The following is a 17500-nucleotide window of genomic DNA, read 5'->3' on the forward strand; positions in this document are numbered from 1 at the left end:
CCGGTTACACCAGCATCTCCTCTGGCACTTGTCACTGCCTGCCTCAGTGCCATGACTACTGTAAAGGCCAAACACAGAGGGGGTTCTCCAGTCACTGAAAAAAAAACAAACAAAAAAACATAACATCAACATTTTTAATCGTTTTTGTTATTGTTTAAGTCTTCCCTCGTATTCATCTCATTTACATTTCTATTTATTTAATTATGATTTAATTAAGATCTTTCTCTCCTCTTCTATCACTTTTTAAATACTGGTTAAGCCTCTTTTTTATGTTGTGGATTATTTTTTTTCCCCACGACTATCACAGCAATTTTTTTTATGACATCGATAAATGTCACTGTTATCATCGTTATCATCATTATCATCATTACTATCTTTATCATTTCTACTATATACTATCATTATCAGACACTTTATCACCCTTATTATCATTATCACAATCTTTATCACTCTTATCATTATCATCATTTTTAGCACCCTTATCATTATCATTATTTTTATCACTCTTATCATATCATCATAATCATTATCACCATTATCATATTCATTGTACATTACTGCCGTTATCATAATTATAAACCTAATCATCATTATCATCATCATCATCATCCATTTCACCATATTTCACCCTATTCATCACCAATTATTTTTTTCATTATTATTTAATCATTCTCAATCCCTGAAAAAAATCTTACCCTTGGATGACTGTACGCCCACGGGATTAGGGGCGTCGTGAAGCAGGGAAACGCGAAAGTCTGCGGGGATATCAAGGGCGGCGGGCGGGGTGTAATACTGTGGAAGGGGAGACGAAAAGAAGGATGATAAATGGGAGGAAATAGAAAGGAAGGAAGGAATTGATTTTTTTTTCTTGCGTGGGGGTTATTTGGTACACACAGTAACAGTTATAGTAACGCTCACACTCACACTTACACTTACACACACACGCAGAAAACAACAAAAATATGCATGTTTTTTTTTTTTTTAATAAATCAAATGAACAACAAAGAAAAAAAAGAAATATGCACCAAGGTTTCACAATTCGGGCCAAAAATTCTCATTTTTAAAAGCCACTGAATTTTTTTTTGTACTTCTAAAACGTGGAAAAAAATATATATCCCTCGATCTTTCAAAAACTTTCTCCCTACTCATTATCTTCATCCATCCCTCTCCCTCTCCTTTCTTCTCCATCATCCACTGCCTCTATCTGACATCTCACAAAAATAAGTATATAACAACGAGAAGAAAAATATCTATATAACAACGAGAAGAAAACGCGCACCATTCACCTTCTCTCTGAAACCCACCCAGGTCCCCTCATCACCTTCCCTCTCCCTCTCCCTCTCGCCCTACACATCAACCCAATCCCTCTCTCCCTCTCCCCCCCCCACCCCACCCCCAGCTCAGGAAACTCACCCATGTCCCGTCGGTGAGCCTCCTGCCGGTGTCGTGGTCGTACAGGGGTTTCTCGACGGTGAAGAGCCCCTGCCCCATGATGTACGCCCCCTCCACTTGCCCGACGTCGACTAACGGACTCATGCTCTTGCCGGCGTCCTCGAGGATGTCGGTGCGGAGGACCTAGGGATGGGGAAGGGGAGGGGGTGGGCGGTGGAGGGGGAATGGGGAAGGGAAGGGGGAGGGTGGAGGGGGAATGAGGAGGGAAAGGGGTGGAGGGGGTGGAGGAGGGGGAGGGAAAGGGGGGGATGGGGAGAGGGGGTGGAGGAAGGGGAAGAGGAGGGTGGTGGATGAAGGGAAGGGGGAGGGGGGTGGAGGAAGAGGGTGGAGGGAGAGGGAAAGGGAGGGGGAAGGGAAGGGGGTGTGAGAGGGTGAGGGAGAGAGGGAGAGGTAGAGAGAGAGAGAGAGAAGAGGAGAGGGAAGAGAGAGAGAGAGAGGGAGAGGAAGAAGAGAGAGAGAGAGAAGAGAGAGAGAGAAGGAGAGAGAGAGAGAGAGAGAGAGAGAGAAGGAGAGAGAGAGAAAGAAGGAGAGAGAGAGAAGAAGAGAGAGAGAAAGAAGGAGAAAGAGAGAGAAAGAGAGAGAGAGAGAGAGAGAGAGAGAGAGAGAGGAGAGAAGAAGAGAGAGAGGAGAAGAGAGAGAGAAGAAAGAGAGAGAGAGAGAGAGAGAGAGAGAGAGAGAGAGAGAGAGAGAGAGAGAGAGAGAGAGAGAGAGGAGTGGAAAAGAAGAGAGGAGAGAGGAGAGAGTGGGAGAGAGAGAAATGAAAGAGTGGGAAAGTGAGAGGGATAGAGAAAGAGGGGGGAGGGGTAGAGAAAAGGAGAAGGAGAGAAGAGAGAGAGAATGAGCAAGTGATAAAAGAACACATTATTCTACTTCATCACATCACCATCATCACTATAATTATTAGTATTACGAATATTATTATTTCCTGTTATCACAACAATAAAATATAAGATTACACGCTGTCAACAGAAAGACACGTATCCAAAAAATCGCTTACGAGGAACTGCCCTGTTAGGACGTCGAGTTCCACCTCCGTACAGGCGACGCCGAACACAGGATACGCCTTCACTTCGTCCCATCCGTTCCTGCGTTCATGACGAGGAGAAAACCTAAGTTATTGGCGTTCACAACGAGAAGAAAACGTAAACTATTGGCGTTCAAAGAGGAGAAAATGTAAATTTTAAGCGTTCAAGAGAAAACGTAAATTATTGGCGTTCACAGCAAGAAGAAAACGTAAATTATTGGCGTTCACAGCGAGACGAAAACGTAAATTACTGGCGTTCACGAGAAGCAAACGCAAATTATTGGCTTTCACGAGAAGAAAACGTATATTATTGACGTGTACAATGAGAAGAAAACGTAAATTGCTGGCGTTCACGAGAAAGAAAATGTAAATTATTGACATTCACAGCGAGAAGAAAGCGTAAATTGCTGTTATTTTACGCAAGTATGTGTTTAATGTGCACTATATCTAAAAATAAATCAATTTCGGTGTTATGAGTGAAATGGACGAGTTTTACCTGTGTACTACCATATACTACCCTCAAAAATAATCTAGTACGCGTCAATAGTGTACGAAATCAATCAATAACAAACCCAATTTACCTTTTCCCGTCGCACTGAATCAAAACAAAGAAGAGAGAAAAAAAACAACAACTACATACACAAATCTCTCGCAAATATCGACGCCCTTGTTGAACGCAGCCAGCACGAGCTCAGGCCAGGAGGAGTCGACAAGTCCGTTTTCCTCCTTGAACGCGTCCAGGCGAGCGCGCAGCTTCTTGCATGCTTGAGTTACGCTCTGAGAATAACAAATGCTCGTTATACACTGTATGTACGGTGTGCATGTCCCCGTATCAGTTTATTTCTGTCTCCCACTATCTATCTCTCTGCGTAAATATTTATGTAACTATCTCTCTGCGTAAATATTTATGTAACTATCTCTCTGCGTAAATATTTATGTAACTATCTCTCTCTTTCTCTTTCTCTACCTCTGTCTTTCTACCTATATCTCTCCATTTATCTATAGATCTATATATACAAAACAATATATTGTATATCGCAATTACACGATGAATTTCTCTTCCTAAATCACTTAATCTCCAAATGCGTTCGATTTGCGTCATGTGATATGTATGTCTGTATGTATGCATTGACGCATATATGTCTGTAGTGACGCGTGTATGTATGTATTGACTCATGTATGTATGTATGTGTTGATATGTATATCTGTACTGTGCATGTATGAACTGACGTATGTATACACGTGTATGTGCGTATCAGGTTACATTCCTCCAACGTGCTTACATAGGAAGCCACATCCGACCCCTGGGAACCTCCCGTGACCTCCGAGTTGGCATTGACGTGGGTGTTCGATGGCCTCACAGCGACCGTGGCAAGGGGAACACCCAGCTCGTACGCAGCACACTGGGCAGCCTGGAGGAGGAGCCATGGGTGAAGAATGAGTGTGGTGTGAGTGTGGAACTGGTGAGGAGTGAGTGTGGAAATTGGTGAGGAGTGAGTGTGAAATTGGTGGTGGAATGAATGTGGAATTTGTGAGTGAGTGAGTGTGGAATGAGTATGGAATTGGTGACGAGAGAGTGTGGAACGACCGAAGAATAACTGTGGATTGACCGCAGAATGCCTGGAATGAATCAGAAATTACTGAGGACTGACGGTGGAATGACTAAGTCGTTATGCGGGGGATGTGGACGAGGATAAAGATAAGGCATGACGACTGTGGGATAAAAGCGTACGACATTTCCTTGAATTACGAGGATAAGTCGTAGTTTAAGTTAACTCGGTGCATGAAATAGGTGGAAAATGTATAAAAATGAAAAATAGGGAAATTGGCAGTGAAATTAAATGGGTAGTTGGACTGTTCCCTCGTCATTCGTAACCACGCCCCCTTAAAACAACAACAAAAACAGCTGATTGGTTCCTTACATATTGTACAACTTATTGTCGCTCAAAGCATGTTTAATTTTGATTTTGACAACTAATTTCAAAATGATCTTTAGAAATGGAAAATTATATAGCTTTCTCTTAGCATCTAAATAGTATATATTTGGGTCTGCATTTAATATTCTAAAAAATATATATTTAAGGGGGTTATATATATATATATATATATATATATATATATATATATATATATATATATATATACGGAATCCTTAAAAAAAATCTTACACTTTATAATACTGTGACACCTAAAATATATATAATTATATGCACTATCTCTTGAATTTGATAGTATCACGTTATAACATAAAAAATACACCGGTTTTATTTCTTATTGTACTTTTTTCCCAATTTTCCCCAGAAATTATTGTCCGTTTCCTCACCTTGGTATTTATGCCCTGCCCCATCTCAGTGCCACCATGGGAAACCACCACAGTGCCATCCCGGGCGTTGACAGATACCATGACATTGAATGGCACTTTCATTGGCACTGCATAAGGCCACAGCAACGGCATCACTGACAACCCGCGCTTCTTCCATAAGTTGGTCTACGGGAAAGGAATATAGAAAATTAATATATATATTTTTTCTCGGGCTAAATCTGTTATATGTTGGTTGGTGAATGGTTTGTCTCATCCTAAAGATATCCATAAAAAAAATATAAATACATTTATAAAAATGATTTTGTTTGTTTTAGTGCTACTATACAATAAATTGGATAAAACGTGAGCCATTGACTAAAAATATATATACCAAAACACACACACACACACACCACACACACACACACACACACACACACACACACACCAACACACACACACACACACACACACACACACACACACACACATCCCCCGTCCCCCCTCCCCACACACACTCCCTCCCACCCCACCCCACCCCCACACACCTGGTTAAAATCAGCGACTGTTTGCTTCCGCTCCTCAACGTTGGCTGAGGTTAGAATCTGGTTTATCATGTCTGAAATGAGGTTCCTGGGCACAGTGAGGTTATCGGGAAGCCATTTCGCCTCTGAAATGATAAGGAGAAAGAGGCTTGAAGAGGTGTGTATGTGTGGATACGTGTGTGTGTGAGGGTACGTGTTTGTGTGTGTGTGTGAGGGTACGTGTTTGTGTGTGTGTGTGAGGGTACGTGTTTGTGTGTGTGTGAGGGTACGTGTTTGTGTGTGTGTGAGAGGGTACGTGTGTGTGTGTGTGAGGGTACGTGTGTGTGTGTGTGTGAGGGTACGTGTTTGTGTGTGTGAGGGTACGTCTGTGTGTGTGTGAAGGTACGTGTGTGTATGAGGGTAAGTGTGTATACATGTGAGGGTACGTGTGTATATGTGTATATGTGTATATGTGTGTATGTGTGTGTGTGTGAAGGTGTTTGGGTGTGTAATGTGGGGTTATTTTTGTAAGGCAATTTATTTGCTATTTAATCTGATTTTTTTTGTGGCTGTGTTGTGTCTAAATTATCATTACTATTATTACCATCATTATCACTATCTACATTACTATTATCGTATTATTGTTATCATTTTACTATTACAATTATCATCAGATGTAAATTGTGACTGATATTAAAAAGAAAAAAAATGTAAATTGTGACTGATATTAAAAAGAAAATATATATATATATATATATATATATATATATATATATATATATATATATATATATATATATATATATATATACATACACAAGAAAACCAAGTGAGGAAAAATAAGTCAAAGAAAACGAAAAAATTCGGAAAGGGGAGACTAAAGTAGAAAATCCCGAAACTCTTACCCTTGCCCGCAATGTGCGACCTGAGGCGAATCATGCCCTGGTTGAGCGGGCGCGTCCCTCCGTCGGGCATCAGGTTCTTCCTCCTCAGCTCCAGAGGGTCCATGCCCAAGCCCTGCGCCACGTGCTCCAGGATATTCTCCATGAAGATGACGCCCTCAACCGTGCCTGGAGGAGGGAGGAAGGTATAACAATTCTAATAATAATTTAGTTAATTCCATTTGTTACAATAGTTTTCCTTATATCTGGTGTGGCAGGCTTGCTATATGTTTCTAAATTACCCCCTGTGTGCAAGGAATGGCCGGGGCTACCACAGGCAATACGGGATTTGAACGCAAGTCTGCAAGATTTCTAGACGAGAAAGCTACCACTGCACCACACAGGCGAAAGATGTGAAAGTGGAGGTGGAAGTGGAAGTGGAGGTAGAAGTGGAGGAGTAAGCGGGGAGGGGGGGAGGTAGAAGGACCAGTGGGAGCGAGTGGGAATGAGTTATTGTTGTTGTCGTTGTTATTGTTGTTGTTGTTTTTGTTGTCGTCGTTGTTGTTGTTGCTGGTGGTGAAGGGGAGGGGGGGAAGGAAGGAGGAGGATGAATAGGAGTAGGAAAAGGAAAGAAAGAAAGTGGAGAAGGGGGGGTGAAGAAGCAGGATTGCAGGGGCGATGTGATGGAAGAACGTTGAAGGGTGACCCGAGTTAGGGCATATGTAGAGAGGGACAACAGAGTCAGACGCCCCCAAACATAAAAACGTTAAAAACCGCCACGTAGCCATGCCATTGCACAGGTCATAGCGTCCGCCTGGGGATTGGCACCTCGTCAAGGACTCCTGAGGATCCGTGTCGACACCAACCTGTAGAAGGAGTGAAAAAGATGATCGATGGACAAGCAAACAAATAAACAAAGGAGGATGAGATCGATTAGATTTTTTTTCTTCAACTGGCTTTTCCATGTTCATCATGGGTCGCCGGTGCGGATCTTCTGGTTTTATCCACATCATATTATTAGATTGGCAGTTTCGTATTAAGGCCGGATGCCCTTCCTGACGCCACCACAGATGTCGGTGTTTAAATAAAAATGGAAATTCAGAGAGACGCAAAAAGTGGGATGGGAAGGAGATAAAAAAAGGAGAAAACGGGAAAAGAAAAGAAAATTCAAAGGACTGTGACATGTGGGATGTGAAAACTTTCTATAAAAAAAGGAAATTCAAAAAAATGCGAAAAGTGGGATAGGAAATAAAACAAGGGACTCCAAAGAAACGCAAAATAGAGAAAAAGTCTTAAAACAAGAAAAAAATAAAAAATAACAAAAAGGATATTATGAGAAACACTGAAAATAGGACGGGAAATAAATTTCTAATCGGTTAGGGGAAGCGTAATCTTAATTTTAATTGTGGATATTTAAAATGTTGCTTTTCCTTCGGACATTAAGAAAAAAAAAAAACACATTCGTATTATTAATAATAATAATAATAATAATAACAATAATAATAATAATAACAACAACAATAATACTAACAATAACAATAATAATAGCAATAATAATAATGATGATGATGATGATGATGATAATAATGATAATAATAACCCAAACAAGAACAAATATAGTAACATGACAACAAAATAATAAGTAGTAGTGAAAAATAAATAACGTAATGATAATAATAGTGATGGTGATGATAATAACAAAACAACAATAACAACAACAATAATCATCATAAAACAGCAGCAATAACAACAACAAGGCTAAAACAACGCCCAAAAACACCAACCTTGTAAGTGCACAAATACGGCTCCCTCCATCCTATAATGGTCATGTTGGCGTCGAGATCGAGGGCCACGCGCACGGGTTTTCGCACCTTCTGCGCCGCCACCGCCGCCGCCGTCGTCACTATGTTGCACTGGTCGATCTTGGCGCCGAACGCCCCGCCCAACCGCTTGACCGTTACGTTGATGCTGGTTCAGGTGGGGGGAGGGGAGGGGAGGGAGGGAGAGGTTGAGTCAGGCGAGGTCGTGTTGGGTCATGCTGTGTGTTTTTTGTTTGATTATGCGTTTGTTTCTGGTTTGTCTGTTTAAGGGTGTGTTTTTAGGTCTTGTCGTGTTATTGTTTTGTTTGTGTATTTTGTGCTATCGTGTATATCAGATAATGTGAAAAGGAAAACAACCACAGTAAGTAATGAAACAATGTCGTAACGTTTCGAACTCGTTACGAGATCCTCTTCAGACGAATAATTAACCGTCACGATATTGTTTCATTCCTGGCTGTTTTCCTTTTCATCTTTGCGTACGCGTCACTGTGTGTTTGTGTTCTTCTGGCAACGTGTTTCTGTTATTACGTTCACGTGTTTGTGTTATGTTCAAATGTATTCTTAGGTTATATTATTACGTCCCGTGTTGTTATCGTATTCTTGATATGTTACATCTATATTTCTATAGTGTTGTGTTACTGTGTTCCATGTGCTACCGCGGTTCTATATTATAATGTTATACTAAGTCACCATATCTGTAACACCGTGTTTTATTATCATCATATTCTTGTGTTATGTTCTTCAGTCTATCACACCTGTTCTCTATTCATGCCTCGAGTTATCACATCTATCTCACCGAATGCTCGTGTTCTCGACTCACGTGTTATCCGGAATGCCCAATACTTGGCCGATGGCACGCTGAGTCTCCGATGCCCACTGGGTCGAGGCATAGACGTCCAAGCCGATGTCAGTGGGCACGACCAGACACGACTGCGTGGGGTAGGGAAGAGGGTGGTATCAGTGGTAGTGGGACGAGGTCTGTAAAGGGCAGTGGGTGGTGGTTGTGGTTGCTTTGTTTGGGGTTGTAGGAAGTGGTTGTGGTAGTCGGAAGGAAGTAGTTATGATAGGTTTATAAGTGGTAGTACGAGGGAAGTAGTTATGGTAAGTTTGTAAGTGGGAGAGGGTGGTAGCGGTAGTTTTGGTATGTAAGTGACGGTAGTAAATGTGGTAGGTCTGAAAATCTGAAACGCAGACACAACAATATTTGAGAAAATAATATATATATAAAATAAACAGCGACTGAAAAGTGATGCAAAAAGTCTGATACAGATATTTCCTCTTTTCTCTTTTCATTGTGAATCCGTTTTATTTATTTACCAGCATACTGCTGTACTCCTAATTTCATTACAGACGCGGACAGAGGTCGTAACCGTGAATGAAGCTTCGGAACATTATTTTTTTTCTTCGAGACAGGAGAAAGAACGAGTGAGAGACCGACGGAGATACTGGGTTTATCTAGTGAAGTTACCCCCCACCGGCCACTCAAAAGAAAACGAGAATAAAAGAAAATTCTAGAAAAACGAGAAAAGAACTCTAGCCGTGGCCGTACCTGTGACTCCATGTGGAAGTGATACTGTCCGTCTCGGCTCATGGCCCCTTCGAAGATGTGCGTCGAGGAAGCGAATCCAGCTGAACGATCACAGAGCGAAAAAGAACGCATGAGCTTTAGGTCCTGAGAAATGCGTATCTTACGACATTATTTCACTACCCAAACGCTTTTGCGATTGTGAAATCGTTATGAAATCGCCAACAACAAAAAGGAATGTTTGAAATCATCACAGAAAGTCTTTAATTGCATGAGGAAAATCAAAGGAATTATCACAGTTATCACGAAACCCTAAGAAAGAAAGTAGAGAAAAGAAAAAAAAGAAAAAAATTCTCCAAACACTCCCCATGGAGACGACACCCTCTCAAAATTTACCTTGCACGTCCCCTTGTTTGAAAGGAGGCCCCGTAATGGGTTTCTTCTGCAGGGCGTCCTCAATGGTAAGCACATGCGGTTGAATATCGTCGTATGTGACTTTGACAGCCTCGCGAGCACCGTAGGCCGCTCCCCTGTTCTTGGTGACTATAAGGCCGATGGGCTGCCCGTAGTAAGACACTCGGTCCTCAGGGAAGAGCTGGGTGGTGAGGGTGAGAGTGAGAGTGAGAGTGTGAGTGATAGTGAGAAAGAGCGAGAGATATAGAAGGAACAGAGAGGAGGTGCGGTTGGGGTTGGGGTAGGGGGTATGGGTAGAAGGATGGAGAGATAGAGGTTTGTTTCTTCAGCGAAGTTACCCCAGCAGTGAGAGAGAGCATGCCAACGAAAGAAAACGAGAAAAAAAAGACAAACACACAAATATGAAACAAGTCATGACAGCGAAAATCAATTCAAATAAACTTGAGTCTTTGTAAAAATGAAGCAGACGACATAATAACTTAAAACAGATAAATACAAGAGAGACCTTCAGAATCGTCAAGCAAAACAAAAACAAAATGGCTGCCTTACCTTCTGCGGCAAAGGCCAAGCGAAGGCCATAATGTTGTTAACACCTTTTATGTCCTCCACGCCCACAAACGCTACCACATCGGGCATAGCCTGGGCATGGGCGAATACACATTCAAATTTTTAATTAAAGGTACTCACTATTTCGTAAGAAGGAAATAAGTAACGAAGAAACCGTCAGATGGTAATCGTTCTCTATTCCCCGTCTGCAGTTTCCTTATCCATAACAAAAATATATAACATAGACATACATATATCTTTGTATATACACAATACATGATTATATCCATCTGTCTCACATCTATACTTGACCTACACAATATCCGCCATAAAAGAAAGAGAGAAAGAGAGAAAGAAAGAAAGAGAGAAAGAAAGAAAGATAGGAGAGAAAGAACGAAACAAAGAAAGAGAGAAAGAAATAATGAGAGAAAAAAAGAAAAAGAAAAAGAAAGAGAGAGAGAAAAAAAACTCTTTTCCACTCACCAGGGCAGCCGAAGGGTCTACACTGGCGATGCGAGCGTTGGCCTGAGTCGACGTAACAAACATTCCGAAAAGTTCCTCGTTCACGGCCGCCATTGTGTTCACGTACTCGGCCTCGCCTGGGTTTGGGGGTAACGGGATTATTTCTTGTTCAAATGTACATTGTCATTGCTATTGTTGTTATTGTTATGATTATCATCAGCTTAATCAGCGTTATGATTTATATTAATATCATGACTCACCAATATTACCGTTATTTGCAAATGTGTTCACTTACTATTACCTCTGTTTGGATTTTTTTTTTCAACATTATCCATACACAAAAACAGTATGTATTAATCGTACGTTTAAATCCGGAAATAAAAATAAAAATATATATAACACAAAAACAAAAACAGTCAATAACAATAACAATCATATTCCATAAAGATCAGGAAAAATACATAACTAAAATAATAATAATAGCAAAACAACAACAATATTGGTATCATTATAATGGTAATAATGATAAAATAAACATGCACTCACCGGCACACTGCATGCGGGCCTCCAGCTTGGGAATCGGCTGACCCAGAGGCCAAGTTTCGGTATTCTGGTCGTACTCTTGCTGCCCACTCGATTCAGGTCGTTCCAGGTCAGTGGCTCCGCTGGTCACGGTGCTAGAGGCGGCATTTCCTACGACCCCCAGCACCATCTGCGGGTCGTGAGGAAGATATGAGGAGGAGATGAGGAAGAGATAACGTGGGGAGGGAAGCTTGAATTTAGTTTAGTTATCCCTGGAAGATGGACGAGGAAATATAGAAAAAAAAACTTAAAAAAATCGTTTTGAATGGACGAAAATCGACTATTCATGCGAAAAACCGCCTAAGAAACCAATCACATTTGCAAATACATCAACTGAACTAACCAAACAGCCTGTCCTTTACCCTACAAATATCCTTACTTTATAAAGCAGAGTCTGGGCGACGGACAGCCTGTACTCTGGCGCGGGATCCTGAGGCAGGTTATCAGGCTTGATCTCGTCGGCCAGAGCCTGCATGGCGGCCTGTAGGACTCCCTCATCTTCGAGGCTCTTGCCCTCCAACGCCGCCTCCGTAGCCGACGCTCGCACCTACAGGAGAGATTTCTGTAGAGTGATGCTGTAGAAGGCGCTACACGCTTCGCGCTATTGTATATTGTTTATCATTGCTGTTGTTATCATTATCAGTATTACTGTCATTATCATTATTATTATTATTACTCTCGCTATCATTATCTTTATTACTGTCATTATCATTATCACGGTCATTATCTTTATCATTATTGCTCTCATTATCATAAGAAAAATTATCATCGCTATTATTTCTATTGGTAACTGCAAATACAGTTTATGATTGAAATTATTAGAAAAAAAAAGAAAAAAAGAGGAATGCAATATTTTTATTAATTATTGAAATGCCGTTCTACTTAGAATGATATGTTGGGAAACCCATATTTAGACCTGGGTGATTTCAATTTCAATTTAGGCCTATAAAATAAAAATTTAGTGAATGAGCTTGATAGTTGAAATGTCACTGATTTACTGATTCAGCACTAAATATAGAAATCTTGTTTTGAAATATATTCATTCAAAAATATCGAATAAATCATTTTTTATCTTAATATATTTTATATATATACACAATATACACAATATATATATATATATATATATATATATATATATATATATAAATAAATAAATAAATATATATACACGCATACAAATAATAACAGTTCTCTTTGTAAAACTATCGACCTATCTATAATTTTATTTGTCTATCCATTTCTCTTTCTTTTCAACTGTCCATCTATTTACATATTCCCCATCTATATATCAGACTATCTATCTATCTATCTATCCAGCTTACAATCCATCCACCTATCCATCATCTTATTTATCTATCTACATACAAACCCTTCCTAGCTATCTATTTTTCCACAATTAATCTATCAGTCCACTTATCCACCTAAACCTACCTGTTTACCCACCCACCCATCTACCTACCTAAGTTATCTACCGATTTACCCATCTATTAATCAAATTCAACAGTCACATCTATCTACCGCATCAAATTCAGCAAAATCACTCACATCTGTCTACCCATCTACCCTATCATCTATCCACCCATCTTATCTACCAATCTACCAAATCAACTATCCGCCCATCTACCCCATAATCTATCCACCAACCTACCCCATCATCTACCCATTCTACCCCATCATCTACCCACCCCATCTCATCTACCATTCTCCAAATCAACCCCCCACCCCCCATCAACCAACGCGCCTCCACCTATCCCATTTACCAAGCCAATGGAACGAAATCACTCACAAAAGTTGGGTTGATTCCTCCGTAGGCAATTAGCGGCTTCTCGGTCAAGGTGTGAGCGTTGGCTTTGTCTACTCTGAAGGCCATTGCAGCGTTGACAAAGGCGTGCGTGTTGGTCCATCGTCCCATCACCTGTGGGGGGAGAGAGGGAGAGGGAGAGGGAGAGAGAGAGGGGGGGAGAGAGGGAGAGAGAGAAGGAGAGGGAGAGAGGGAGAGGGAGAGGAGAATGTGGGGAAGAAATACAGCTTATGAATGAGCGATATTGGTATGTTTTATGCGTGTATCTATGGATATACATAGATGTGTACGTATATGTATATGCATAGATATCTTCGTTTATATACATAGATATGTACGTGGGTACAGGGATGCGTGTACACACACACACACAGTGTACACACACACACACACACACACACACGCACCTTGAAGACCCTGAATTGGACCTCATCAGACATGGGAGGAAGACGCATCTCGAGGATCACTCGACGCTCCTTCTGGAGGTCGAGGCCGAGCAATTCCTCGAGCGTGTGAGTCGAGGTCGATCCGGTAGGTAGAGCTGAACGATGCAAAGTGAAAAAAATTACTCGTTTTCTTTATTTTTCACTTATTCATTCATTTGTGGTTTTCTGTCTCCTTTTTCTTCGCATTTATTTATGCTTCTTAATTCTTTGTCTTTTCATTTTGTTTTTCTTTCTATCAATTTTTGTTTTGTTTTCTATTTATCCATATTTTTTTGCATTTATTTACTTATTAGTTCGTTGTCCATCTCTTTATTTTTAATTTCGTTTATTCTTTTGTTCTCGTCTGTTTCTTTGTTTTAGTTTCATTTATTTGTATTAGTTATCTGTATATCCCTCTGCTTTTAATTGTATTTATTCTTTTGTTCTCGGTCTATCTGCGTTTTCTTTTTAGTTCTCTATCTATCAATTTATTTTCCTTTGCTACTTCCTACTATTTTTTTCTTGTCTTTTGTTCTCTCTTAATAATGACATTAATAATAAAAAAAATACAAAAAGTACATATCCTACCTACAGTTACGACGCGAAACATTATGATAAAACTGTAAAACAAACCTCTAATAATAACACACAGTTTAGCTTGTAATTCCAACACTTAACACACACACACAAAAAAAATTATATATATATATATATATATATATATATATATATATATATATATATATAAACAAATTAAATACCTGTAGTAAGAAATAAATGGGACGTAAATGATAAAAAGAAACACTAAATAAATAAATAAATAAATAAATAAATAACTTGCATTAAAAAAATCAAAACAAAACAAGAAACACAAATTAACAGAACATAAACAATTGAAAACCAAGTTAAACGCCTGTAGTTACTGATAAACAAAGCATAAACAATAGAAAATACGCAAAATAAACAAGACAAATACAGATAGATAAACAGAACATACAGTAAAAATAAACAAACATACAGAGCATAAACCATAAAAAACAAACAAACAAATAAACAAAACACAAACAATAAAAAAAAAATGGTTAGTGAAATAACAATAAAAAACAAAAAAACAAAAAACAATAAAACAAACCACTACAAAGAACACGACCTCTAAAAAATCAAACGCAAACAAAGAAACAAAAACAAATGAATTTACCTGTAGTTACAACCAGCACCGGCGCCCAAGAGGTTAATGAAAATATCAGAAGGAAATTCCTTATGATTTAATTTCATGCCGAGGTTGCCTGCCCAGCTGCCCAGCTGAGAACGGGAAGGGAAATGGAGAAAATGAATAATAAAATAGGAAATGGGGGAAGGGAAATGGAGAAAATGAATAATAAAATAGGAAATGGGGAACGAGAAATGGAGAAAATGAGTAATAAAATAGGAAATGGGGAACGAGAAATAGAGAAAATTAATAATAAAATAGGAAATGGGGAAAATCAAGAAATTGAGAAAATAAATAATAAACTAGGAAATGGGAGAAAAAGGAGAAAATAAATAATGAAATATAAAGGAAAGAAAGAGAGAGGAAAAATTAAGTGGCGTGTGACGACAAAGGAAACGAAACTATTGAAGGAAAGAATGAACGAAATAATCAGGTAATATGAGTATTTTTTAATTTTTTTTGATTACTTTTTATATTGGTATTTTTTACTTTTTTTATTTCTATTTATTTTTATTAATCAATTAATCGTATTCTTAAACACAATTTCTATTTCCTCACAATTACTTATTCCCTTATTCAATACTCATTCACTCAGAAACATTTAATAATTCGAACTCACCTAATCGTTACACTCATCACACGCACACGCACGCACACACACACACACATAGACTCCCCGTCCCCTAATTCCCCCCTCTTTCACACACACACACACACACACACACACACACACACACTCCCCTAACTTCCCCCCTCTTTCACACACACACACACACACACACACACACACACACACACACACACACACTCCCCGTCCCCTAACTCCCCCCTCTTTCACACGCACACGAAAACGAGACCGACAACCACACGAACTCACATTCCTGACGGAGGTGCTCGCCACTCGGTGCCAGTTCTTGACCAGTTCCTTCGCGTACGTGTAGCCAGCCCGCCCAGATGACACCGTGTCAAGCTCCTGCATGACACGGGAGATGGACACATTGGCACCGAACACCACGCCATCCTCAGCCTGTGCCACGCGGGAGAGCTCGGGTATGTGGCGGGTGTAGATGTAGACGTCATAGGAACCGCTGTAGTACACGGCTGTAGGGTGGATTAGGGTATATCAGGGCATATAAGGGTGTATGAGGATGCATTAGGGTATATCAGGGTGTATGAGGAAGCATTAAGGTATATCAGGGTGTATAAAGGTGAATGAGGGTGCATTAGGGTATATCAGGGCATATGAGGTGTAATAGGGTGTATGAAGGTATAAGAATATATGCGACGTCATGGAAATCGCTGTACTACACGGCTGTAGGGTGTATGATGGTATATGAGGGTATATGGAAGTATAAGAGAATGTGGGGCAAGTTATTGCATCTACCACTTGGACTGGTCTATATCTCTTTATGGAGTGATTGTGTGGGTGTGAGAGGCCACAGGTATGGCTGGGTGCTGAAGGTGAAGTGGAGATCAACGGGGGAGCCGGTAAGCTGGGCAGTCCTTGTGTTGCTGTTGCTGTTGCTGTTGTCGTGGTCGTCTGGAGGATCGGGGAAATCTGACCTCGGTTCCGATTGATTGATTGAGATCAGCGAGGATCTAGCTTCGCCCGGGCACTCCATATATATGGCCCGGCCTGTATAAGTTTTTTATGGCTGTTTCATTTTGTTCTGACACTCGGTGCTTACCGTGGAAGCACAGCACACAGCATAGCCACGCTCTTAAGCACAATTAGCACTGTCACATCTGTGGTAGTATTCTAGACCTGGAGAAGGCTTTTGAATTAGCAAGCTCTCTTGCTAACTCATTGCAGCCATCACTCCTCTGGGTGGTAGATCCTACTTCATGGATAGATCCCTTAAGCCACATTGCAGGCGCCGGCTTTGCAACAAGGGATGCACAAAATCCATGAGGGTAACAGACAACACCTCGCTAGAGGCAGAGGCAGCTGCGATCATGGGAGCCCTTAACCCCCACGTCCAAGAGGGAAGGACGTGGTCATACATACAGACTCAAGGGCAGCGACTGACTGTCTAAAGCAAAGCTCACCCAAAGACAACATCTACCTCCTGACCACTGTGCATATCATAGCGCAGAGGATTCTTGCACAAGTTGAATAATCATAAGCTGGGTCCCCAGCCAGGTTGGCATCAGAGGGAACGAGCTTGCTGACACACTAGCTGACATTGGCAGGGGTATGCCCCCAAGACCCATGATCATGAGATTTGGGATTTGTACCAAAAAATCTTAAGGCACAGGTCTAATACCACATTTCTTGCCTTCCTTCAACAGATTCTAAGAGAAGAAACGAGATCCTCCCCCTCGGCCAGATGGTAACTCAGACGCCGCAGGCAATGAGCCACTGGCACTCTCTGAAGCAATCAATAGAGGCACCGAAGTCATTTTTCACAGAATCTGCGCATGGCAGATCATAGAGACAATTGACTATGCAGACAGGTGTTGCATGCATTGTGGCGAGCCCGGTACATTACTTACAGAGTTGTGAACACAATTTCTGTGACAGGGACC

At 40.6% G+C, this 17500-nt stretch overlaps 1 protein-coding gene across 1 annotated transcript in view; it reads right to left on the reverse strand.

Annotated features, from left to right (window-relative positions):
• The window catches only part of LOC119589554 (aldehyde oxidase 3-like), a 30746-nt gene that overhangs the window by 1363 nt on the left and 11883 nt on the right, over positions 1–17500 (reverse strand). The window contains 24 exon segments of the mRNA XM_037938155.1: positions 1–94; positions 696–792; positions 1414–1575; positions 2450–2537; positions 3117–3253; positions 3760–3888; positions 4800–4964; positions 5327–5448; positions 6208–6382; positions 6486–6574; positions 6941–7049; positions 7938–8151; positions 8824–8933; positions 9553–9632; positions 9925–10123; positions 10492–10581; positions 10972–11087; positions 11497–11662; positions 11912–12079; positions 13322–13450; positions 13744–13764; positions 13766–13877; positions 14960–15063; positions 15849–16072. The exon segment at positions 1–94 is cut by the window's left edge and continues 14 nt beyond it. Of these exon segments, the coding sequence (XP_037794083.1) occupies positions 1–94; positions 696–792; positions 1414–1575; positions 2450–2537; positions 3117–3253; positions 3760–3888; positions 4800–4964; positions 5327–5448; positions 6208–6382; positions 6486–6574; positions 6941–7049; positions 7938–8151; positions 8824–8933; positions 9553–9632; positions 9925–10123; positions 10492–10581; positions 10972–11087; positions 11497–11662; positions 11912–12079; positions 13322–13450; positions 13744–13764; positions 13766–13877; positions 14960–15063; positions 15849–16072 (3100 nt within the window).

The sequence above is a fragment of the Penaeus monodon genome, chromosome 26 (assembly GCF_015228065.2).
Source record: "Penaeus monodon isolate SGIC_2016 chromosome 26, NSTDA_Pmon_1, whole genome shotgun sequence".
Lineage (NCBI taxonomy): Eukaryota > Metazoa > Arthropoda > Malacostraca > Decapoda > Penaeidae > Penaeus > Penaeus monodon.